We start from the raw sequence: 24,193 nt of genomic DNA, 5'->3' as shown, positions 1-24,193 counted from the left end.
AGAACACACAACCTAACAGTACTGTATATTTCTATAAAAATAAATTAATAAATTAAGTTAAATATTTAAAATGATTAAATAATATATACGCATTTATTAAAAGTATTTATTATGTTCATTTATCAACACTCTGTGATGAGGCTTAATCTACTGACTGCGATGTCTGAGCCAGTGGATCATTTCATCAGGACAGGCCGAGGTAACGCTGCTCTGCCCCGCGCACTGTAGGCAGCGAGCGTGCGCTGAGGCGGAGCTGATCACCTATTCACATTTCACTGTACATGGAAATGCAGCATTTTAAAAAGAAACTTAGTTTTTTATTTTATTTTCAAACAGCAACATTAAGACACAGGGGACATGGACATACACATACAAATATATGACATTACACATTGTATTAAAAAGGAGTAAACATGAAGGTGTTGGGTAAGCATAACACTTATAGAGTGTAAATACATGAGTAAATTATGTTCAACACTAGCAGGAGTCAATCTAAAATCAACACTGTGTTGGAAGTGATTTCACTTAGTGTTAAATAGGTTTTACACTGATGACGAGGGAATTAATAAGACTAAATTCTGATTAACACTTGAACTCTAAAGTGTCAAATGTAAATGACAGTATGGGTGTTATATCCCTCATAGTGTAAAACTTGATTAACACTGCTCAGTGTAGTGTAGTGTAGTGTAAAATATTAACTCTGAAACTTCAACCCTATGTTCAGTGTTAGTTTTACACGGTGTAGATTAGGACCATATGTTAAAATTAGTGTTGGATTTTTACTGTTTAAATAGCCACTGCCATTTTAAAGAGATTAAAGCTGTTACAAAGGTAGTGAATAATACATTTAGAAGACTAGATTTACTGATGAACAGCACAGAAAGTAAGAGCTACTGCTTGGTTGTAATGCTGGGAACCCTGTTAACCTGAGTCAACCTGTCCTAGATAACATGAGGGACCTGGATGCTTCATAACATACAAGTAAATCAGTAAATATTATTAGGGACTTTAAAATCTGTCATTTCACACAGCCATTTTTTGTGTTAGAAAGAATACAATTAACAATTTGGTTTTATTGACTGCTCATGCAAACCAATAACCTACCAATCCATCTATTGACCTTAATCTGAATAAGACATCACTCTGATGATAATATTTACATGAGCCTCTGATGGAATATTCCATTCATATTTATGTTTACACGTCAGTGTCACAGACCATAGTCTGATTATGACTCACATCCCCATTACCAACACTGATGTGGAAATTCCAAAAGGACTTTATAATCTGATTAAAACATACACAATACTCCATATGCCTTAATTCAATTATTACTTATTTTAAGTGTGACCCACACCAAAAAAAGAAAGTGCACACCAACATCAGCATAAATACACAGTCCTCATAATTACAGAGTGCTGATGATGTTTTGATTCCCTTCAACTTTAAGGAAGTAATGAATAAAGGTGGAGGATTTCAGAAAAACAGACCAATTACGAGAAACAAGGTTGGCTGACACACAAGGGTGGCGAGTGTTGACACTTGAGGGACAACATTCTTTTTCGTAGAGAAAGGCTGGTTGGTTTTACTTTCCTTTACAAAGGGTGTTGACAGGGAGAACAAATGTCTGACGTATGAATTCAAACTGATTTTGGATTTTTAGACATATTCTTTCATGTTCAGAAACACACACACACAGACACAGTATATACATATATATATATATATAACTGTAATTACATAAAATGCAAACAAATTAAGAAACATCATCAAACAACAAGCTGCAAATACCAGATGATGGTGATTTTTTAAAAATGTTTTATTAGCAATAATTGTAGTAGAAGGGTAGAATTATCAAAGTGTAAGTTGTTAGATTTGTCCTTTTACAGGAAAGGAAACAACATTCAGTTCACAAAAACCTGTTGTTCCAGTGCTGCAAATGCCTTAGGTTAATGCACTATAAATACCACAGGAGCCACAAGCACAAGCAGCACCAGAGTCTCCTCTCCGACTTGTTAACAGGTAGGTTTTATAGAATCCTTATCTGTTGCATTAAGTGCTTTATACTTTGTCTTTGTTGATTAGTGATGGTATTTTACAGCAATTGTCATCCATGATGTTACACGACTGCATCCATTTTTATTACTTCTTTTGTGCCTCAAAGCCTTTTATTCTCGAGATTGTCAATGAAATATACTGAAACCCAAATTAGCCCAAAGTTAGTCAACTTTAGAACGACAGGTACTGTGTCTAGTCAGTGACAGACTTTGGTTTTGTTGTATTTTCATTCAGAATAAAATGTTTTCAATTTGTTTTTGTTTACAATGTGTGACATAAGGCTATGCAAGTTAAACACAACATTTGTTATGTAGTTAAGCGGGTTGAGTTGGTTTATCTAAGTGAAACAAACCAGAGGTTTAGAGGATTTTTTTTTATTTTAATCACGTTTTTTCTCAAATTGAGTGATTGAGACTCCATGTGATGTGTCTCAAGAGGGTTATTTATTATTATTTATATTATGTTCATATGTGTCTTTAGTCTGTTGGGTATTTGATTTTCACACTAACTGCATCTAACCTCAGCAGTATTATAAACATTTTGCACTTCAGGCTAATTTCTTGTTTTATACCATAAAATTGCCAGAAAAATGTCCCCCCAATAAGTGATTTTTGACAATTTTTCCAGACAGTTACAGTATTAACAATTTACTGCATATTAAAATAGTGTATTAACAATTTACAATGAAGAGAAACACTGCAGTTGCCCATGAACAACAGATGGATTTTGCCTGTGAAATTTGAATTTTGAACAGTAAAAAAATAACAATAAACAACAAAATATTAACAATAAAATGCAAAAATGCGAGTGAAATAACTGTAATAACGAGGTTAGGGGCAGTCGTGCCGTGCGTAAACTGAGTAGTGGAAAAGTGCCAAAAGCAAAGCAAAGCAAAGGGCACAGGGGTCTTGATCAATACCACAGGGGAACAGGACACGAGGAGCAAACTGGAATCATAACAACAAAACAGACAATCTAACAGAGAACAAAGGGAACTATGAAGGGAGAGACAATCTAAGGCCGGTAATCTAAAAGTTTAAAGCAGTTTAGGGAGTGATGAAGTGACATGACAAGAGGTGAGAATCAAAACAGGAAGTGTCAAAATAAAACAGGAAATCCACAAAAACTAACAGGGACAAAAACACCAGGAACTACAAGATAAAAACTATAAGCAAAGGTCCAGGTTAGGATTAAGACAGATCGGCTTTGAGGGTCTGATGCCAGTTTGTGTTTAGTCAACAAAAATGCAAAAGTTGATAACAAAAGTTGTTCTGTGAAAAAATGTACTACTTATTTGTTTATGTTTACAGTTATGAGACGAATGTCCTGCTCAAGTTTGATTCACAACATCCTAAGTGGAAGGTTTCTGGAAGCTGCAAGTTCACCGTTTGTGACATTTCTGTGGACATTTTGAATGGTAAGTTCATGTATTGCAATTTTAGTGCTGTGCATTTCAGAAATGTACAATTTATATTCACAAAAGTTACCCATCCCCAGTTATTTCTCCTTTTTCTAATATTTATCTAATTCTAATGCTAATTAATATTACAACATATATTGATGGATGAATGATGTACATTTAAAAAAATAACCCATCAACTTTTAATTGAAATATGTTGTGGCTCCGATTCTTTACTTTGGGGTTTGCATGTAACTGTATCTATGTTTGTATGCTGTATTTTGGTCTGATTTGAATGTCACCAATAGCACATTTGGTTCTATGAAAACATCGGATATGTGAAACCAAAGAGATCTCTTTTTCCACTAGGTTCTAAAGCGCAGAGGAGAGAAGCGAGGAGTCAGATCATGTCCACACTGAACACAGAAGGACAAAAGCGTACAGGTACAATAAAATGTTTTAAAAATGTATGTGCATACAAACAAATGTAATACAGCTTTTTAAATCATCTAGTTCAAAAACAAAATGGACAGCAAACAATTAAATATTTATTAGCAGGGATGCCAAAAAAAATGTATTTCCCAAAATTACAGAGGACATCTTATTATCAATAGACATATAAGACCTGTATAGTCATGTAGACCAATTCTTTCAAAGTAAACTGAGTCTCTGAATAAATCTCCAGTTCTTTATTATCTACTTTGAGCTCCTTCTTGACGTCCAAGCTCGTCATCTCTAACACTGAGGAAATTTATTTCAGCCACATGATCTTGTTCTTTGTCATTACTCATGACCAGAGGTGAGGGATGGAAACAGTAAATTGAGAGCTTCACCTTCCAGCTGAGCTGTGTTTGTGTGTTCGCACCACTTGTGTGTGGAGGGAGGGGGAGAGGAATGGAGCGGAGGTAACAGGAGATGAGCGAGTGAGCGCTGTAAATAGGACAAATCACAAACCCCCTGGAAGAAGTGGGTATGTGTTTGCCTGTGTCTCATTTGCATATAAAGGGACCATGCACAAAACCGAGTGTTCTGAAAGGGGCGGGTTTAGCAGGGTTATGGAACTGCTATGGTGCTTCATCCTTATGGTATTTTGACCAAAGCATGTCACAGACATGTTAATTCGGACACCAGGGAACTATTTTAACTTGAGAAATAGGGTATTATATGTCTAATTTAAGTAAACAGTTTAAACACAGCGCCCCCAGAGGTCAAAGGTCACCATTTTTTGTGGTATCCCCAGGATGATGTCATGAATCTATGTACCAAGTTTGGTTAAATATGTTAAAGGTTGCAGTGAAATTGGCTTACTTCCTGTTTGATGACCTCAAAGTCATGTTTGATTGGCCGGTGAATTTCAAGATGTTGAATGCATTCGTGTGGCCTGGTCTGAAGATCATCTGAACAATGTTTTGAGAAGAGAAGCCTTTAAAAGGTTATGGATCAAATCAAAGATGGCAGAAAATCCAATATGGCCGAAATGAACATTAAGGGTGCATTGAACTCGGCTTGGCCCAAGGGTTCCAGTGATACATCGTTTGTGAAAAACGGATGAACAAGTCAAAAGTTAATGTACATACATGCATGTCCAACTTTGTCCTGTTGGTGGTGCTAGAGCTCTCGAGCTTGCATTGCTTACAAAGTATCACCACTTGAACCCAAGTAACGGGTGGTCTGCTGTTAAATTATTACAATATTGGGGAAATATTACATTATCAGGACCTGCGAAATGAAGGCTCACCTGATAATGTAATAACCTCCTGATAATGTAATACTTTATTACATTATTGGTAAAAAGTGTATTACATTATTGGGAAATGCACTTTATTACATTATCGGGAAGTTATTACATTATCAGGTTTTATTACATTTTCAATGGACTCAAGTGCAAATTTTTATTACATTATCGGTGTTATTACATTATCGGGGATTTATTACATTATCAGGTTTTATTACATTTTCAATGGACTCTAGTGCAAATTTTTATTACATTATCGGGGTTATTACATTATCGGAGATTTATTACATTATCAGGTTCTACAGGTCCATTGCACATCTACACAATAGTTTTATCGTTTTTTTGGTTTATTAAAAAGAACAGGGTTTGCGGAAACAAGAAACATCAAGCAATTTGCTGCTGTGCAAAATGTTTTGACTGCACGTCATCAACAGTTAGTTAGTAGATTAGTTAGCTGTAAATTTGTTGAAAAAGGAAGCTCAGGTAAATCAACCGCGATCTGAAAAAATAACAGTTGCAATTTCGCACAGTGAAATTATGCAGGCGATGTGTTGATTGGACACATTTTCAAAAAAATACTTCAAAAGGGTGAATAATTTGCCTAAAAAAAACTTGTCTGCTGTGCAAAGGCCTTTAATTTAAAACAACCGATTACAAATTGGGTTTAGGTAATGATATCAGTAGACTTTTATGTACATATGTCATGTTTCTTGATGTTTCATTTGTGTGACCATGAAGGTTTGATATATCTGTCAGCAGTTTTTGACTTGTAAATTACTATTGACGGACAGAAACTACAACCAAGGGCCAGTTAGCCTAAAGAGTGCTATCAGGGAAAAATAACTAGCCTCCAAAATCAAAACAATGGCTCTAGCATATTGTTTTTAGTATGTACAATAATGGTGTGTGATCTGAATTTTTAATGAATGTTCTCTTTCTCTTTCACAGGCCTGAAAGATTTCCTCACCAAACTTGGGCTGGAGAAAAATTATCCCAACAAGCTCACTCTTCGTTCTCTCTTTGAGATCAACAAAAACAGTATAGATGAAAAAGCTGTTTTATCATTGGAGGAAATACCATGGTGTTTTCTCCGAAAACTGTTCAAAATCAATGCTGAATGCAGGAGCTGCACACAATTATCAATCAGGCATGAGGAAAACAATGATCTCTCTGATCTCGACCTTTACACAGCAGAGGACTCTGCAGACAGTAAGGTTAACCCTCTTGATGTTATCGTAGCGCTCTTCCTTTGTGCCGACAGCCTCTTGCAGCAGGAAATGGCCCTAAAAATGTCACTGTGCCAGTTTTCGCTCCCACTGCTGTTGCCCCATGGCAATAAGAGTCAGTGTGCCCTGATGCATTGGGCTTTAAGAGATATTGTCAAAGAATGGTGTCCACATGATTTGTCTGAATCAAAGGGTTTTGTTGAGGAAAACATTATTCAGGCAAATATACCGTTCTATTCCTTTGTGAGACTGAAGAACTGTAGTTTATCAAAGTCACAGTTCTTGAATCATCTTCTCAGCAGTGGACAACAAAGTTGTAGTATCTTCACACACAGAGATGTGGAAGGTGGGGCAGTTAAAAGACAAATTGCAAATGGATTGGTTGAGGTTTGCTGGTACTTACCCTCGGGGGGAAAAACCCTTGACATATTTCCAGAGCCAATTGGCTTTGCAAATTTGAGAGGAGACATTCGTGAGTCACTCACACAATTCAACTTTCTTTTTCAAGTATCAACTGCGACCTTTGTGTTCCTGGACAGAGTTGATGAAGTAGAACACAGAATTCTGACATCTCTTCAAGATGTGAAATCCAAACTCTTCTTAGTTGTTAATCGTAATGGAGAGAACGCAAGACAGGACATGATTTCAGTGAAGACATTGGTGGGTGAATTAAATCTATCAAACAACAGAGTGAAGATCAAAGACTCAAGGCAAAATGTTACAGAGTTCTCAAATAGGCTTTGTGAAGCCATCAAGACATCCCAGTTAGATGTAAAATCAACAATAAGCATTGAAAACATGTTTGACCAAGCCATTGAACTTGGTTTGTCTGTGGACGAAAGCAAAACTGATAAACAGAAGAAAGCAGCTGAAAAGATCATGGATGACATTGGGGTACGAAGTATACCACACTACAAGAAACAACAACTTCCACTGCAAGGAGAGAACTGGAAAAGATTATCACAGTTAGAAAAAGAGGAGTGCAGATTGAAGAAACCTGGTGATTCAAACCTTGAAGAGTATAAATTACAACTGCATGCAGAAAAAGAGCAAATCATAAAAGATCAAAGAAAATGTAAAGTATCCAAAGGAATGAAAAGGTTCATTAAATACTTATCATCAAGTGACAAAGAAGAAAGGGATGTTTTTCTCAAGTGGATGAAACTCAAGTTTAATACACACTCAAGAACAAAATTATTCGAGTTGCGCAACCAATTCAAAGAGCAATGCAAGAACAAAGATGTGAAGCTCTTAGCAGAGTTAGACCAAGCATTGGTGGATAGCTCTTTAGGAATAGAGCATTACATGAGAGAGATGGGACTGATCTACGAGTTCTCCCCTGACTCTATCAGCTCACCAATAGCTGCTGATAAAATAGCTCACCTCCCTGCTTTGGCTGCTGAAATGTTGCTGGATGGATATCCTTTAGAGCTCCTGGATGGAGATGCTTCCAACATTCCAGAGAGATGGGTGACAAATGTGCTGATGGAGCTTCACAAGAAGGTGGGACAGAAGAGCAGACTGTTGGTATTGACTGTGTTGGGTGTCCAGAGCAGTGGGAAGTCCACACTCCTCAACACCATGTTTGGTGTGCAATTTCCTGTCAGCAGTGGCAGATGCACAAGAGGAGCTTTCATGCTCTTCCTCAAAGTTGGGGAAGATTTGAAAAGTGAGTTCAACTGTGATTTCATTGTCCTCATTGACACAGAGGGTCTTAAGGCTCCTGATTTGGCACAACTAGGGGACAGTTATGAGCATGACAACCAGCTGGCAACCTTTGTCATTGGCTTGAGTGATGTCACCATTATCAACATTGCAATGGAAAATGCAAATGAAATGAAAGATTTCTTGCAAATCACCGTGCATGCCTTCTTGAGAATAAAAGAGATTGGAAAAAAGCCAGTTTGTTATTTTGTTCACCAAAATGTTTCTTCAGTTTCAGCTCATGCCAAGACCATGACTGAAAGAAAACATCTCTTGGATCAGCTCAATGAAATGACTCAAATTGCAGCTGAGATGGAAAGGAAGCCAGCCATTAAAGAATTCACAGATGTGCTGGACTATGACATGGAAAAGAATAACTGGAACATCCCAGGACTCTGGCATGGAACCCCACCAATGGCACCAGTAAACACAGGTTACAGTGAGGCTGTAGCACATTTCAAGAAAAATCTTTTACAAACTGTGATGAGTGAAAGAAGTAATGAACTGTCACAGATCCCATTTTTTCTAGGATGGATGACAAGTCTCTGGAAAGCTGTAAAATATGAGAACTTCATCTTTAGCTTCAGGAACAAACTTGTGGCTCATGCCTATGACAGCTTGTGGAAAGAGTTCAATCAGTGGGAATGGGAGTTCAGAAAAGAGATTCTGACCTGGCAAACAGCAGCTGAGTTAGAAATCCTAAATGCTGACAATGAATCTGCATTAGAAACTTGGAACAGATTAGTTGGGAAAAATAAATTAGAGGTAACTCAGAAAATAGTGGATCAAGAAACCATAATGAAGGAGAAACTCTGTGACTACTACAAAAGGAGAGGCAAACGAGTAAATCTGATAGAGAAATACAAAGCTGAGTTTTCCACCAGCATCAGGAGCCTTGCAAATGAAATCAAACATTCTGTTTATGCTAAACTGGACTGTGCCCTCGAACTTAAAATCACCTCGAAACAGACTCAGGATATTCAGAGACAATACAGAAATGTGATTGAAAAACGGGTCATGAAGCTGCTGGGGGACTGTAATGAGTCCACTCTGACTGATGAAGAGCTGACACAAGAGTTTGAAAAAATGTGGGCTGAAGCCACTGTAAATGTGGGAGGTGTGAAAGAGCGAGATATTGCAGCATGTGTCCTGAAGCAGTTAAGAAAAAGTTTCTCAAATAGAAACGTCAATGAGGAATTGCAGAACATTCGAGACCTAAACGAATTTGGGAGGTGTCCATTCAAAACTACAAGGGATCATGTAGACTCCTTTTTAGGGAAGGTCCAACATCTGTGGAGTGAAGATTTACAAAACTTTGCAAACAGTGTCATTCAGTCTTGTACACAGTTTGTTCTGGATAAAGTTATGACGAATGGAGATTACCAAGAGTCCTTCACCAAGGAGCTTCTCGAAACAATTGACAAAGCCCTTGAAAAAGACGACCATAACAAAACAAATACACAGTTTGAGATTGACCTGAAAATCCACATGTGCGGCATTGCCTCACGAGAATTTCTTAAAATGCACAGAAGTTTCCTGACAGAAAACAATCCTCACTCTCAGCTTGAGAAGTACAAAAGTCAGTATCGATCCGACTTTCTTGACTTATACAGAAAGAAAGACCACTACCAAGGCAAAGCAAATGACTTTGTCCAGTTTTGTATCAAGCCTGCTGTGAAAGAGTACATCTGTAGATCTTTGGGCGTAGACATTGTAAATGAAATTTTGACAAGTTCCCATTCAGCAAAGTTCTCTTCTCGCTCTGTCTTCCAGTACAACATTCAGAAAGAGCTGCTGCAAAAGGACGACTTTAACAGCTTCCACAAGTACATTGATCAGTATGAAATGTATGTCAAAGACTGGATATTTCAGCACATCCAGGAAAAAATGGCAGAGGACAAGACTTTGTGCAAACTGAAGAACAATATTCTGCACATCATCATTGACAAAATAACACGTTCAATAGAATGGGCCTCAAAAGACCAGGGTGATGTTATGCTGCCAGATGACAAGGAAAACATTACCAAGTTCATCAGGAACATGCGCACATTTTTGATCAAAGATATTTCGATTTCAGAGGAGTCTGTGAAGACCAGCTTGTTTCAAATCCAAAGCACATGTCATCAGTTTATCAACTGCCTCAAGACCTCAATCAATGAGTTGAAAGATGAACTTGAGGAGGAAATCTCAAACTCTGACAACATCACTGAGACTCTGAACCAGCTTCCAATCAAACCACAGGATGAGCTTTTCAAGCGGGTGTTTGGTTGTGGAAAGCAGTGTCCATTTTGTTCTGCTCCATGTGAAGCTGAAGGCACAGAACACAAAGAGCATCACACAGCCATACATCGACCTCAAGGTCTTGGCAGATTCCACAGACACAAATCAAGAAAACTGGTCACAGCACTGTGTACAACTGATGTGTACAGTGAACATGAATTCCAAAACAAAGACACCAGATGGAAGTGGCATCCTTACAAGGACTACACCAAGTACTATCCAGACTGGATCATTCCTCTAGACCCCACCATAGAAGCATCAAATTACTGGAAGTATGTCCTGGTAAAATACAACAACAGTTTTGCTGAAGAATATGTTGCTGACCCAGCTGATGTTCCTGAGGCCTGGAGAACAATCACAAGGCAACAAGCATTAAAAGGTTTAAACGATGCTTTCAATGTTAATTAAGTACAGTTCTGAAAGAACACAACATTTCAAGCTGCTAGAAAATCATGTTGGTACTAATGTAAAGTGAAGATCAAAAAGCAGTGACTAAAATTCAATTCCTCAAATTAAAAAAAGAAAGGACAAAGTTGATGATCAAACTGTAACTGTACATCCACATGTACACAACATTAGTGTACTGAATTGTATTATATATACTGTACATATTAATGATATGAAGATATCTTGAATTTTAAGTGATCTTTTACATTTTTATTTTAATCTTGAGTCAGGTGCCATGTTATGTGTAATTGAACATGTATAATATGTGCTACAGTAAATATGATACATTTATAAGCATTAGTTAAAATGTGTTGATGTAAATGACTTTGCTGTTTGTGACTTATTCTTTGAGACAGATGTTGCACAAGTTTTAAAGTGAAAACCCGGAATATTTTTTTTTATATATAAATATGTGTGTGCTTTATGATTTGAAGAAGTTTTTCATGCATTAAATTTGCTACACATCTCTGCTGAAAAGTAGTTCAGATAATAACAATGCTGTTGCTGTTGGGAATAACAGCAATAATGTTTAACATAACATTTTTATTTTAATATCTACTTATGTTGAAATTTTACAAGAAATGTTGATGTATGTTGATATAATTGACTTTGTTTCTTGTGTTTAAATATAGGGAAGACAGTCTGACAGATGTGACTGTGGCATCAGATGGCAGATAATGAGTTAAACAACACACAGTTAAAAGCCGGACAATATTTCATATTTGCATACATATTTTTTCATAATTTGTTATTTGAAATTGAAAATTGATGATGATGATGATGATGATGATGATGATATTGAAGATGATATTTGAAGAAAAAGTTTTGTTAAAAAGTGTTTTGCAGTAAATGAATTAAAACACAACTGGGCTGTGAATGTGTTTCTTAGCTTGTGAAAAAGGCTGATCACTTTGTGAAATGTATACAAAGTTGATTTAATATTAATAAACAGCTTTTAAAATTTAAGTTACAAACATTCTGTTTTTCAGAACATACTTTTAAGTTATTACAGTTATCTTAAATTGTACAATCTACTCCAGTTATCCTACCTACAAATATCGCAGTCTGTAAACATGATATGATTATCATCTGACCAAGTCATATATGTTTTTTTATTCAAAATATTTTGAAGTAATTACTACATTCATGTTTTCATTTTATATTAAGTTTGGATTTGTTTGTTTTTCTGTGTGATTGTGAACAACCTAGCTCAAAGAGTGAAGGATAGATTTTGAATAAGTAAAGTAAGAAAATATTCAATTTGAGCGGTGACTCGGGCACAGTTCTGCATGAAGAATTATTTTTTTAAATCATTGTTAAACTTGTGAGAGTTTATTGACGCTGTAGGAAAGTGAGCAGACGTTGGCTCTTTCTCTAGTTGTAGCTTTTAGAAAAGCCATGAGTGTAAAGTATTTCAAATAAACCTCAGCAGATTAACAAACTTTGATTTGCACTTGACTTGATATCGTGTATGAATGAGAAAATTAAGTGAACTGTGACGGACTGGTTCTTCTGGCTCAACAAGAGGGAGAAGATGGTGAGGATTGTACATGAGTGGTTGGGTTTTCAGATTTGGTTAACACAATACTGCAGGAGGCATTGGAGTGGCCTGGGTTCTTTCAGCATCTGTTGCAGATGTAGAACCACTTGGAACACTTGTCAAAAAGAGGTAAAAGTCATAAAATACATTTTGATTAGATGGTGGTGGTGGTAGCTCACGTCTGTTGTATAAATTTGTGTGGGGAAGGAAAACGTTTTATCCACATCTTATAGAGTGTAAATACATGAGTAAATTATGTTCAACACTAGCAGGAGTCAATCTAAAATCAACACTGTGTTGAAAGTAATTTCACTTAGTGTTAAATAGGTTTTACACTGATGACGAGTGAATTAATAAGACTAAATTCTGATTAACACTTTGACAACTCTAAAGTGTCAAATGTAAATGACAGTATGGGTGTTATATCCCTCATAGTGTCAAACTTGATTAACACTGCTCAGTGTAGTGTAGTGTAAAATATTAACTCTGAAACTTTAACACTGAACAACACACTATGTTCAGTGTTAGTTTTAATGTTAAAATTAGTGTTGGATTTTTACTGTGTAACTAGCCACTGCCATTTTAAAGAGATTAAAGCTGTTACAAAGGTAGTGAATAATATGTATGATAAAAATATGTTTTACACCCAAGGATAAAAATATGTTTTACGCCCAAGGATTAAAAATATGTTTTAAGCCCAAGGATTAAAAATATGTTTTACACCCAAGGATTAAAAATATGTTTTACGCCCAAGGATAATATATGTTTTACGCCCAAGGATAAAATATGTTTTACGCCCAAGGATAAAATATGTTTTACGCCCAAGGATAAAAATATGTTTTACGCCTAAGGATAAAAGAACCAACATTCTTGGCAGATCTCACTTATTCAGAAGACTAGATTTACTGATGCACAGCACAAAAAGAAAGAGCTGCTGCTTAGTTTTAATGCTGGGAACCCTGTTAACCTGAGTCAACCTGTCCTAGATAACATGAGGGACCGGGATGCTTCATAACATACAAGTAAATCAGTAAATATTATTAGGGACTTTAAAATCTGTCATTTCACACAGCCATTTTTTTGTGTTAGAAAGAATACAATTAACAATTTGGTTTTATTGACTGCTCATGCAAACCAATAACCTACCAATCCCAACCACACAGCAGATGTGACAGGGGAACTGCAAGAAAAGGAAAATGACACTGACTGTTTACATAGACACTAATAATCCATCTATTGACCTTAATCTGAATAAGACATCACTCTGATGATGATATTTACATGAGCCTCTGATGGAATATTCCATTCATATTTATGTTTACATGTCAGTGTCACAGACCATAGTCCGATTATGACTCACATCCACATTACCAACACTGATGTGGAAATTCCAAAAGGACTTTATAATCTGATTAAAACATACACAATACTCCATATGCCTTAATCCAATTATTACTTATTTTAAGTGTGACCCACACCAAAAAAAGAAAGAGCACACCAAAATCAGCATAAATACACTGTCTTCATAATTACAGAGTGCTGATGATGTTTTGATTCCCGTCAGCTTTAAGGAAGTAATTAATAAATAGGTGGAGGATTTCAGAAAAACAAACCAATTACAAGAAACAAGGTTGGCTGACACACGAGGGTGGCGAGTGTAGACACTTGAGGGACAACATTCTTTTTCGTAGAGAAAGGCTGGTTGGTTTTACTTTCCTTTACCAAGGGTGTTGACGGGGAGAACAAATGTCTGACGTATGAATTCAAACTGATTTTGAATTTTTGGACATATTCTTTCATGTTCAGAAACACACACACACATACAGTATATATACAGTGGTGTGAAAAAGTGTTTGCCCCCTTCCTGATTTCTTATTTTTTAGCATGTTAGTCACACTTAAATTTTTTCAGATTATCAAAGAAATTTAAATATTGGACAAAGATAACCCAAGTTAACACAAAATGCAGTTTTTAAGTGATGATTTTATTTATTATTGGGAAAAAACTATCCAAACCTAGATGGCCCCATGTGAAAAAGTAATTGCCCTCCTTGTAAAACCATCAGGTCACTGTGGTTAGTCACATTTTTTGGAAAATGTTACTTGCCACACCCAGGCCTGATTACTGCCAGACCTATTGAATGAAGAGATGACTTAAATAGAACCTGTCAGACAAATTGAAGTCGGCCAAAAGATCCCAAAAAAGAAAGACACCATGCCGCGATCTAAAGCAATTCCGGAAAGAATGAGAAACAAAGTAATTGACATCTATCGGTCTGGAAAAGGTTACAAAGACCTTTCTAAAGCTTTGGGACTCCAGAGAACCACGGTGAGGGCCATTATTCACAAATGGAGAAAACATGGAACAGTGGGCAACCTTCCAATGAGTGGCCAGCGGACAAGAATTACCCTAATAGCGCAGCGACGACTCATCTAAGAGGTCACAAAAGAACCCAGAACAACATCTAAAGAACTGCAGGCCTCACTGAAGGTCAATGTTCATGACTCCACCATAAGAAAGAGACTGGACAAAAATGGCCTGCATGGCAGAGTTCCAAGACGAAAACCACTGTTGGGCAAAAAGAACATTAAGGCTTGTCTCAATATAATATGTGCTACTGTAAAAATGATACATTTATAAGCATTAGTTCAAATGTGTTGACGCAAATGACTTTGCTGTTTGTGACTTATTCTTTGAGACAGATGTTGCACAAGTTTTAAAGTGAAAACCAGGAATAATTGTGTTATTAAGTGTGTTCTTTATGATTTGAAGAAGTTTTTCTTGCATTAAATTTGCGACACATCTCTGCTGAAAAGTAGTACAGATAAAAATAATAATAATAATAATGTTGTTGCTGTTTGGAATAATGTTGTACACAGGCCATGTTTAACATAACATTTTTATTTTAAAATCTACTTATGTTGAAATTTTACAAGAAATGTGTATGTATGTTGATATAATTGACTGTTTCTTGTGTTTAAATATAGGGAAGACAGTCTGACAGCTGTGACTGTGGCATCAGATGGCAGATAATGAGTTAAACAACACACTGTTAAAAGCCGGACAATATTTCATATTTGCATACATATTTTTTCATAACTTGTTATTTGAAATTGAAAATTGATGATGATGATGATATTGATATTGAAGATGATATTTGAAGAAAAAGTTTTGTTAAAAAGTGTTTGGCAGTAAATGAATTAAAACACAACTGGGCTGTGAATGTGTTTCTTAGCTTGTGAAAAAGACTGATCACTTTGTGAAATGTATACAAAGTTGATTTAATATTAATAAATAAGCTTTTTAAATTTAAGTTACTAACATTCTGTTTTTCAGAACATACTTTTAAGTTATTATCTTAAATTGTACAATCTACTCCAGTTATCCTACTTACAAATATAACAGTCTGTAAACATGATATGATTATCATGTGACCAATAATGAAAAAAAAAATTTCATAGACCTAAGTCGTATATGTTTTTTTATTCTTAATATTTTGAAGTAATAACTACATTCATGTACAGTTAATGTCTCAATTTTAGGGAACTGATCGACAGTTGCAAACAGTTGGCTTCATGCCCACAAAGTCTCTGTGCTATGGAGACAGTGATAGAACAGCTCACGTCTGTTGTATAAATTTGTGTGGGACGGAAAACGTTTTATCAGCATCTTGTTATCTTGTGGTGGAGTGGCTCAGTGGTTAAGACCGGTACACTGTGTGCGAAAGACCATGTCGCAAGTTTGACTCCCCCCCGGCTGATTGTACTCAATTCCATTGTAGGTCGCTTTGGATAAAAGCGTCTGCTAAATGACATGTGATGTTATCTGATCTTGATCTTCACAATACAGTGGTCCCTCGCTATAACGTGTTTCGCGGTTTTTTTTAGTACAATTTTGCATGCTTTTTTACAGCGTACTAACGCGAATTGTGTTCTGCGTCCTGAAAAAGATGCACCAGAGCGGCGCGAGGATGAAGAGGCCGCGGCATCGTCAGAGGAACTGTGAAATGCGCGTGAGTGACATAATAATTTCTTATGTGTCCTCGTAGGTTGATCATTAAAATTAAATGTGTTATTTCTAATAGCTAGGAAAAAGTTTATATTTTTATTTCTCAAACAAATGTTTGAGCCTGAAAACAAGTTTTGATTTTTGGTTTCATTCTATTATACTTTTATGTTTTAAAGTCTACGAAGGTTTGAAATTTGAGAGTGTTTAAACTAGTGAGAAATGTGATAAAATGGTAATGTCTGTCTGAGAAAAGTGTATAAAGTGTGTGGTGAGGGGTTTTACAGCCTTTAAACATATATAATAATTGTAAAAAATAAAGTTGACTACTTCGCCGATTTCGCCTATTGCGGGTTATTTTTAGAACGTAACCCCCACGATAAGGGAGGGATCACTGTACATGGAAATGTGCAGCATTTTTAAAAGAAACTTAGTTTTTATTTTATTTTCAAACAGCAACATTCAGACAAAGGGGACATGGACATACAAATATAAATATATGACATTACACATTGTATTAAAAAGGAGTAAACATGAAGGTGTTGGGTAAGCATAACACTTATAGAGTGTAAATACATGAGTAAATAATGTTCAACACTAGCAGGAGTCAATCTAAAATCAACACTGTGTTAAAGTGATTTCACTTAGTGTTAAATAGGTTTTACACTGATGACGAGTGAATTAATAAGACTAAATTCTGATTAACACTTGAACTCTTAAGTGTCAAATGTAAATGACAGTATGGGTGTTATATCCCTCATAGTGTAAAACTTGATTAACACTGCTCAGTGTAGTGTAGTGTAGTGTAAAATATTAACTCTGAAACTTCAACACTATGTTCAGTGTTAGTTTTACACGGTGTAGATTAGGACCATATGTTAAAATTAGTGTTGGATTTTTACTGTTTAAATAGCCACTGCCATTTTAAAGAGATTAAAGCTGTTACACAAGGTGAATAATACATATGATAAAAAAATGTTTTACGCCCAAGGATCAAAAATATGTTTTACGTTCAAGGATAAAAATATGTTTTACGCCCAAGGATAAAAGAACCAACATTCTTGGCAGATCTCACTTATTCAGAAGACTAGATTTACTGATGCACAGCACAGAAAGTAAGAGCTGCTGCTTGGTTTTAATGCTGGGAACCCTGTTAACCTGAGTCAACCTGTCCTAGATAACATGAGGGACCTGGATGCTTCGTAACATACAAGTAAATCAGTAAATATTATTAGGGACTTTAAAATCTGTCATTTCTCAGAGCCATTTTTTGTGTTAGCAAGAATACAATTAACAATTTGGTTTTATTGACTGCTCATGCAAACCAATAACCTACCAATCCCAACCAAACAGAGCAGATGCAACAGGGGAACTGTAAGAAAAGGAAAATGACACTGACTGTTTATGGACACCAATAATCCATCTATCCATCTAAGAAATCACTCTGATGATGATGATATTTACATGAGCCTCTAATGGAATACTCCATTCATATTTATGTTTACATGTCAGTGTCACAGACCATAGTCTGATTATGACTCACATCCACATTACCAACACTGCTGTGGAAATTCCAAAAGGACTTTATAATCTGATTAAAACATACACAATACTCCATATGCCTTAATCCAATTATTACTTATTTTAAGTGTGACCCACACCAAAAAAAGAAAGAGCACACCAAAATCAGCATAAATACACTGTCTTCATAATTACAGAGTGCTGATGATGTTTTGATTCCCGTCAGCTTTAAGGAAGTAATTAATAAATAGGTGGAGGATTTCAGAAAAACAAACCAATTACGAGAAACAAGGTTGGCTGACACACGAGGGTGGCGAGTGTAGACACTTGTGGGACAACATTCTTTTTCGTAGAGAAAGGCTGGTTGGTTTTACTTTCCTTTACCAAGGGTGTTGACAGGGAGAACAAATGTCTGACGTATGAATTCAAACTGATTTTGAATTTTTAGACATATTCTTTCATGTTCAGAAACACACACACACATACAGTATATATACAGTGGTGTGAAAAAGTGTTTGCCCCCTTCCTGATTTCTTATTTTTTAGCATGTTTGTCACACTTAAATGTTTCAGATTATCAAAGAAATTTTAATATTAGACAAAAATAACCCAAGTTAACACAAAATGCAGTTTTTAAGTGATGATTTTATTTATTATTGGGAAAAAACTATCCAAACCTAGATGGCCCCATGTGAAAAAGTAATTGCCCTCCTTGTAAAACCATCAGGTCACTGTGGTTAGTCACATTTTACTTTCAGCATTTTACCACACCCAGGACTGATTACTGCCAGACCTATTGAATGAAGAGATGACTTAAATAGAACCTGCCAGACAAATTGAAGTCGGCCAAAAGATCCCAAAAAAGAAAGACATCATGCCGCGATCTAAAGCAATTCCGGAAAGAATGAGAAACAAAGTAATTGACATCTATCGGTCTGGAAAAGGTTACAAAGACCTTTCTAAAGCTTTGGGACTCCAGAGAAACAAGGTGAGGGCCATTATTCACAAATGGAGAAAACATGGAACAGTGGGCAACCTTCCAATGAGTGGCCAGCCGACAAGAATTACCCCAATAGCGCAGCGACGACTCATCTAAGAGGTCACAAAAGAACCCAGAACAACATCTAAAGAACTGCAGGCCTCACTGGCCTCAGTTAAGGTCAGTGTTCATGACTCCACCATAAGAAAGAGACTGGACAAAAATGGCCTGCATGGCAGAGTTCCAAGACGAAAACCACTGTTGGGCAAACAGAACATTAAGGCTTGTCTCAATATAATATGTGCTACAGTAAAAATGATACATTTATAAGCATTAGTTCAAATGTGTTGACGCAAATGACTTTGCTGTTTGTGACTTATTCTTTGAGACAGATGTTGCACAAGTTTTAAAGTGAAAACCAGGAATAATTGTGTTATTAAGTGTGTTCTTTATGATTTGAAGAAGTTTTTCTTGCATTAAATTTGCTACACATCTCTGCTGAAAAGTAGTACAGATAAAAATAATAATAATAATAATGTTGTTGCTGTTTGGAATAATGTTGTACACAGGCCATGTTTAACATAACATTTTTATTTTAAAATCTACTTATGTTGAAATTTTACAAGAAATGTGTATGTATGTTGATATAATTGACTGTTTCTTGTGTTTAAATATAGGGAAGACAGTCTGACAGCTGTGACTGTGGCATCAGATGGCAGATAATGAGTTAAACAACACACTGTTAAAAGCCGGACAATATTTCATATTTGCATACATATTTTTTCATAACTTGTTATTTGAAATTGAAAATTCATGATGATGATGATATTGATATTGAAGATGATATTTGAAGAAAAAGTTTTGTTAAAAAGTGTTTGGCAGTAAATGAATTAAAACACAACTGGGCTGTGAATGTGTTTCTTAGCTTGTGAAAAAGACTGATCACTTTGTGAAATGTATACAAAGTTGATTTAATATTAATAAATAAGCTTTTTAAATTTAAGTTACTAACATTCTGTTTTTCAGAACATACTTTTAAGTTATTATCTTAAATTGTACAATCTACTCCAGTTATCCTACTTACAAATATCACAGTCTGTAAACATGATATGATTATCATGTGACCAATAATGAAAAAAAAAATTTCATAGACCTAAGTCGTATATGTTTTTTTATTCTTAATATTTTGAAGTAATAACTACATTCATGTACAGTAAATGTCTCAATTTTAGGGAACTGATCGGCAGTTGCAAACAGTTGGCTTCATGCCCACAAAGTCTCTGTGCTATGGAGACAGTGATAGAACAGCTCACGTCTGTTGTATAAATTTGTGTGGGGACGGAAAACGTTTTATCAGCATCTTGTTATCTTGTGGTGGAGTGGCTCAGTGGTTAAGACCGGTACACTGTGTGCGAAAGACAAGGTCGCAAGTTTGACTCCCCCCCGGCTAATTGTACTCAATTCCATTGTAAGTCGCTTTGGATAAAAGTGGCTGCTAAATGACATGTAATGTTATCTGACCTTGATCTTCACAATACAGTGGTCCCTCGCTATAACGTGTTTCGCGGTTTTTTTTTAGTACAATTTTGCATGCTTTTTTATAGCGTACTAACGCAAATTGTGTTCTGCGTCCTGAAAAAGATGCACCAGAGCGGCGCGAGGATGAAGAGGCCGCGGCATCGTCAGAGGAACTGTAAAATGCGTGTGAGTGACATAATAATTTCTTATGTGTCCTCGTAGGTTGATCATTAAAATTAAATGTGTTATTTCTAATAGCTAGGAAAAAGTTTATATTTTTATTTCTCAAACACAAAACAAGTTTTGATTTTTGGTTTCATTCAATTATACTTTTATGTTTTAAAATCTACGAAGGTTTTAACTTTGAGAGTGTTTAAACTAGTGAGAAATGTGATCAAATGGCAATGTCTGTCTGAGAAAAGTGTATAAAGTGTGTGCGGAGGGGTTTTACAGCCTTAAAACATATATAATAATTGTAAAAAATAAAGTTGACGACTTCGCTGATTTCACCTATTGCGGGTTATTTTTAGAAAGTAACCCCCGCGATAAGGGAGGGATCACTGTACATGGAAATGTGCAGCATTTTTAAAAGAAACTTAGTTTTTATTTTATTTTCAAACAGCAACATTCAGACACAAGGGACAGGACATACACATATAAATATATGACATTACACATTGTATTAAAAAGGAGTAAACATGAAGGTGTTGGGTAAGCATAACACTTATAGAGTGTAAATACATAAGCAAATTATGTTCAACACTAGCAGGAGTCAATCTAAAATCAACACTGTGTTAAAGTGATTTCACTTAGTGTTAAATAGGTTTTACACTGATGACGAGTGAATTAATAAGACTAAATTCTGATTAACACTTAAACTCTAAAGTGTCACAAGTGTAGTGTAGTGTAAAATATTAACTCTGAAACTTCAACATTATGTTCAGTGTTCACTGACTCAGTGTTAAAATTAGTGTTGGATTTTTACTGTGTAAATAGCCACTGCCATATTAAAGCTGTTACAATGGTAGTGAATTATACATATGAAAAAAATATGTTTTACGCCCAAGGATAAAAATATGTTTTATGCCCAAGGATAAAAGAACCAACATTCTTGGCAGATCTCACTTATTAAGAAGACTTGATTTAATGATGCACAGCACAGAAAGTAAGAGCTGAGTTTTGACATATTATGCAAAATCAACTTTTTATTCATTTTAATACTCATATATTTGGGACTCTGGAGGCCCTACCAGTCGCCAAAGTGTGGAAAAAGAATACTCAGTCCTTTTTTCGTGGTCCCCCTTAGTGTAAGTATAGGGGATAAAACACACCATGTTGAATTCCCTGCCATTGTGACGACACAATGCGCATTTCACTGCAAATGTTACCACCCCACCAGAAAGTTTTTTGCGAGAGTGCAGGCGAGGGAGGAAGAGCGGTATTATGTCAATGCAGAGGGACAAGTGTGCTGTTGGTGGCTGCACAGTGGAGCATAGTGTATTACACAAACTTCCAGCCTCAGAGGATTTTATATTTGAAGCTAATGTGCCGGATAAAGTCAGCAAACGTGTGTTTGTGTGTTTGCACCACTTCGCATCAGACTGCGTCCAGCGGTCGGCGTATTTAGTCAGCGACTGTATTTCACCGACGTACAAACACACACATTTTTAAGAAAAGGTCACATAGAGCTCATAACTGACCATTCTGAAATATATGACCGGAGCAGAGACTCTGGACTGCAATACAGCGGCAGTGTGATGCTTAAATATTGAGATTTTAGACATTTCCCTGGTAATTGTCGGAGATTAACCCACGTTTTGAGGATTGTGGCGGTGGCGATTTTTTTATTTCTGTGATACTCGGAACTGCATTTTTTTTAGTTATTTGTTTTATGATTATGTGTTGTGGGCAGCCGGACTGGACAGGGGGACAGGGAGTGGACTGACAAGGGGAGGGGGAGTGAGCGGGTAGGAGGGAGGGAGGGAGGGCTGGGGGCTGAGAGAGAGAGAGAGAGAGAGAGAGAGAGAGGGAGAAAAAAAAGAGAGAAAGAGAGCGAGAGGGAGAGAGAGCGAAAGGGAGAGAGAGTGAAAGGGAGAGAGAGGGAGAGAGAGAGAGAGAGAGAGAGGTGGACAACAGTGTAATGCATGGGTTAGTAACATTGAATTGAAATTATATAAAATAGACAGAACATACCTGATAAGACAGAACATAGACAACTTTAGAATGACATTAGTGTGTTAGTTACAGGTTAATAACATTAAACAGTTGAAATTATTTAGCGTATACAGAACATACTTGGCAAGACAAAACATGGACAACGATAGATTGATTGATTGACGTATGAACAGTGGTGGGCTGTCAGGGCCAGCAGAGAAGGCCCTGCTGGCCCTGACAGCCCACCACTGTATCAAAAAAATATTTTTATCATTATTATTATTATTATTATTATTATTTTATTTTTGTTTAATAATCAAATTAATGTGTGTCTGAACATGTCTGAATTCAATTACTTTTTCAGTATGTTATGATTATATTTCCAGAAAGAATATGGTTATTTTTTTGTGAAGCTGAGCTGGATTTTCCATATGTCATTGAACGCATCATAGCTCCGTGGACCTGCTCTAGTAGTATTGCTGACCTTTCGTTGAAGCTGCCATTTCCTATTTGGTTATAACTTTGACTGACGTGTGTCGTCAGCCAATCAAAATTTGATGCATAGTGACAGAACACCCCAGGCCCAGCGATGTGTCTGGCGCTAGCCCCTGCTGTTGTCATCAACGACGTTTGAACCTTTGGCGGGTTTTGAAGTAAGCTATGGCCACTGCATTATGTGTACATGTTCCCCATGTAGCTGACGCGTATGCTTATGTGGAAGCTTGTTTTTGTGTCATATAGTGGCTTGTGAAATTGCGGTTGCTGAGTGACATAACGGAAGATGTGGTGGTAATGATGCAGTAGCCTATAGATCAGACCTGGGCATTGTACGGCTTGTACGGATGATTCTGACCGGCCCGCGAAAGATTACATGATAATTAGAAAATAAAACATATTTTCTAATTATCTTATGGGTGGACTAAAACTGCATTGCTTTTATTTTGAAGCCCATTTATTCTCACAGTGCACGCAATCGTGCACGTCAACTGTGCACGTGAAGTGCGTGTGATTGACAACAAAAGAAGCGTTTGAAAACATCCCGCTTTCTCGCTGCACCGTGACGAGAAGGGTGGAGGACATCGCAGCGAATCTGGAGTTTCAGCTGCAAAGTAAAGTGGGAAGCTTCGACTTTTTTTCTTTGGCTTTGGATGAGAGCTGTGACGTCCGTGACACAGCCCAGCTGCTCATATTCGTTATAACGCGCGACTTCAAGCTTACGGAGGACCAGGCAGCAATGCGGCCAATGAAAGGAACCACAACGGGGAGTGATCTGTTCACCGAGGTAAACGCATGCATGGACAAACTGGGACTCGAATGGGACAGACTGGCAGGTGTCACTACGGATGGATGTCCGAATTTGACAGCGAAAAATGTTGGGCTTTTGAAAAGAATGCAAATAAAGTGAGTGAACTCAACGCAGAGCAGAAATTGGTGTTTATACATTGTATGATTCATCAGCAAGTGTTGTGCAAGTCAGTGCTAAAACCTAGCCATGTGGTTGATGTTGTTACTACAACAGTTAATTTCATCAGAGTATTTTGGCTACAAAGATGATGTGATGTCTTTAGAAAGCTAAGAAAATCCTTGTTTTAATAGTATATGAAACTCAAAATGCCCTTTGTTATTAA

At 36.5% G+C, this 24,193-nt stretch overlaps 1 protein-coding gene and 1 long non-coding RNA gene across 3 annotated transcripts in view; one reads left to right on the top strand and one right to left on the bottom strand.

Annotated features, from left to right (window-relative positions):
* LOC131459329 (uncharacterized) overlaps positions 1-24,193 on the bottom strand; it is a 109,410-nt gene that overhangs the window by 17,175 nt on the left and 68,042 nt on the right. The gene's annotated exons all lie outside the window — the stretch shown is intronic.
* LOC131459325 (up-regulator of cell proliferation-like) lies at positions 1,983-11,815 on the top strand. Its single transcript, XM_058629023.1, has 4 exons — positions 1,983-2,022; positions 3,369-3,475; positions 3,827-3,901; positions 6,141-11,815. Exons 3-4 carry the CDS (start codon positions 3,865-3,867, stop codon positions 10,808-10,810), a joined length of 4,707 nt encoding a protein of 1,568 aa, XP_058485006.1. The 5' UTR covers positions 1,983-2,022; positions 3,369-3,475; positions 3,827-3,864; the 3' UTR covers positions 10,811-11,815.

This window comes from Solea solea, chromosome 5 (genome assembly GCF_958295425.1).
Source record: "Solea solea chromosome 5, fSolSol10.1, whole genome shotgun sequence".
Taxonomy (NCBI): domain Eukaryota; kingdom Metazoa; phylum Chordata; class Actinopteri; order Pleuronectiformes; family Soleidae; genus Solea; species Solea solea.
The sequence above is the reverse complement of the archived record's forward strand: the minus strand, read 5'-3'. Positions and strand labels throughout refer to the sequence as shown.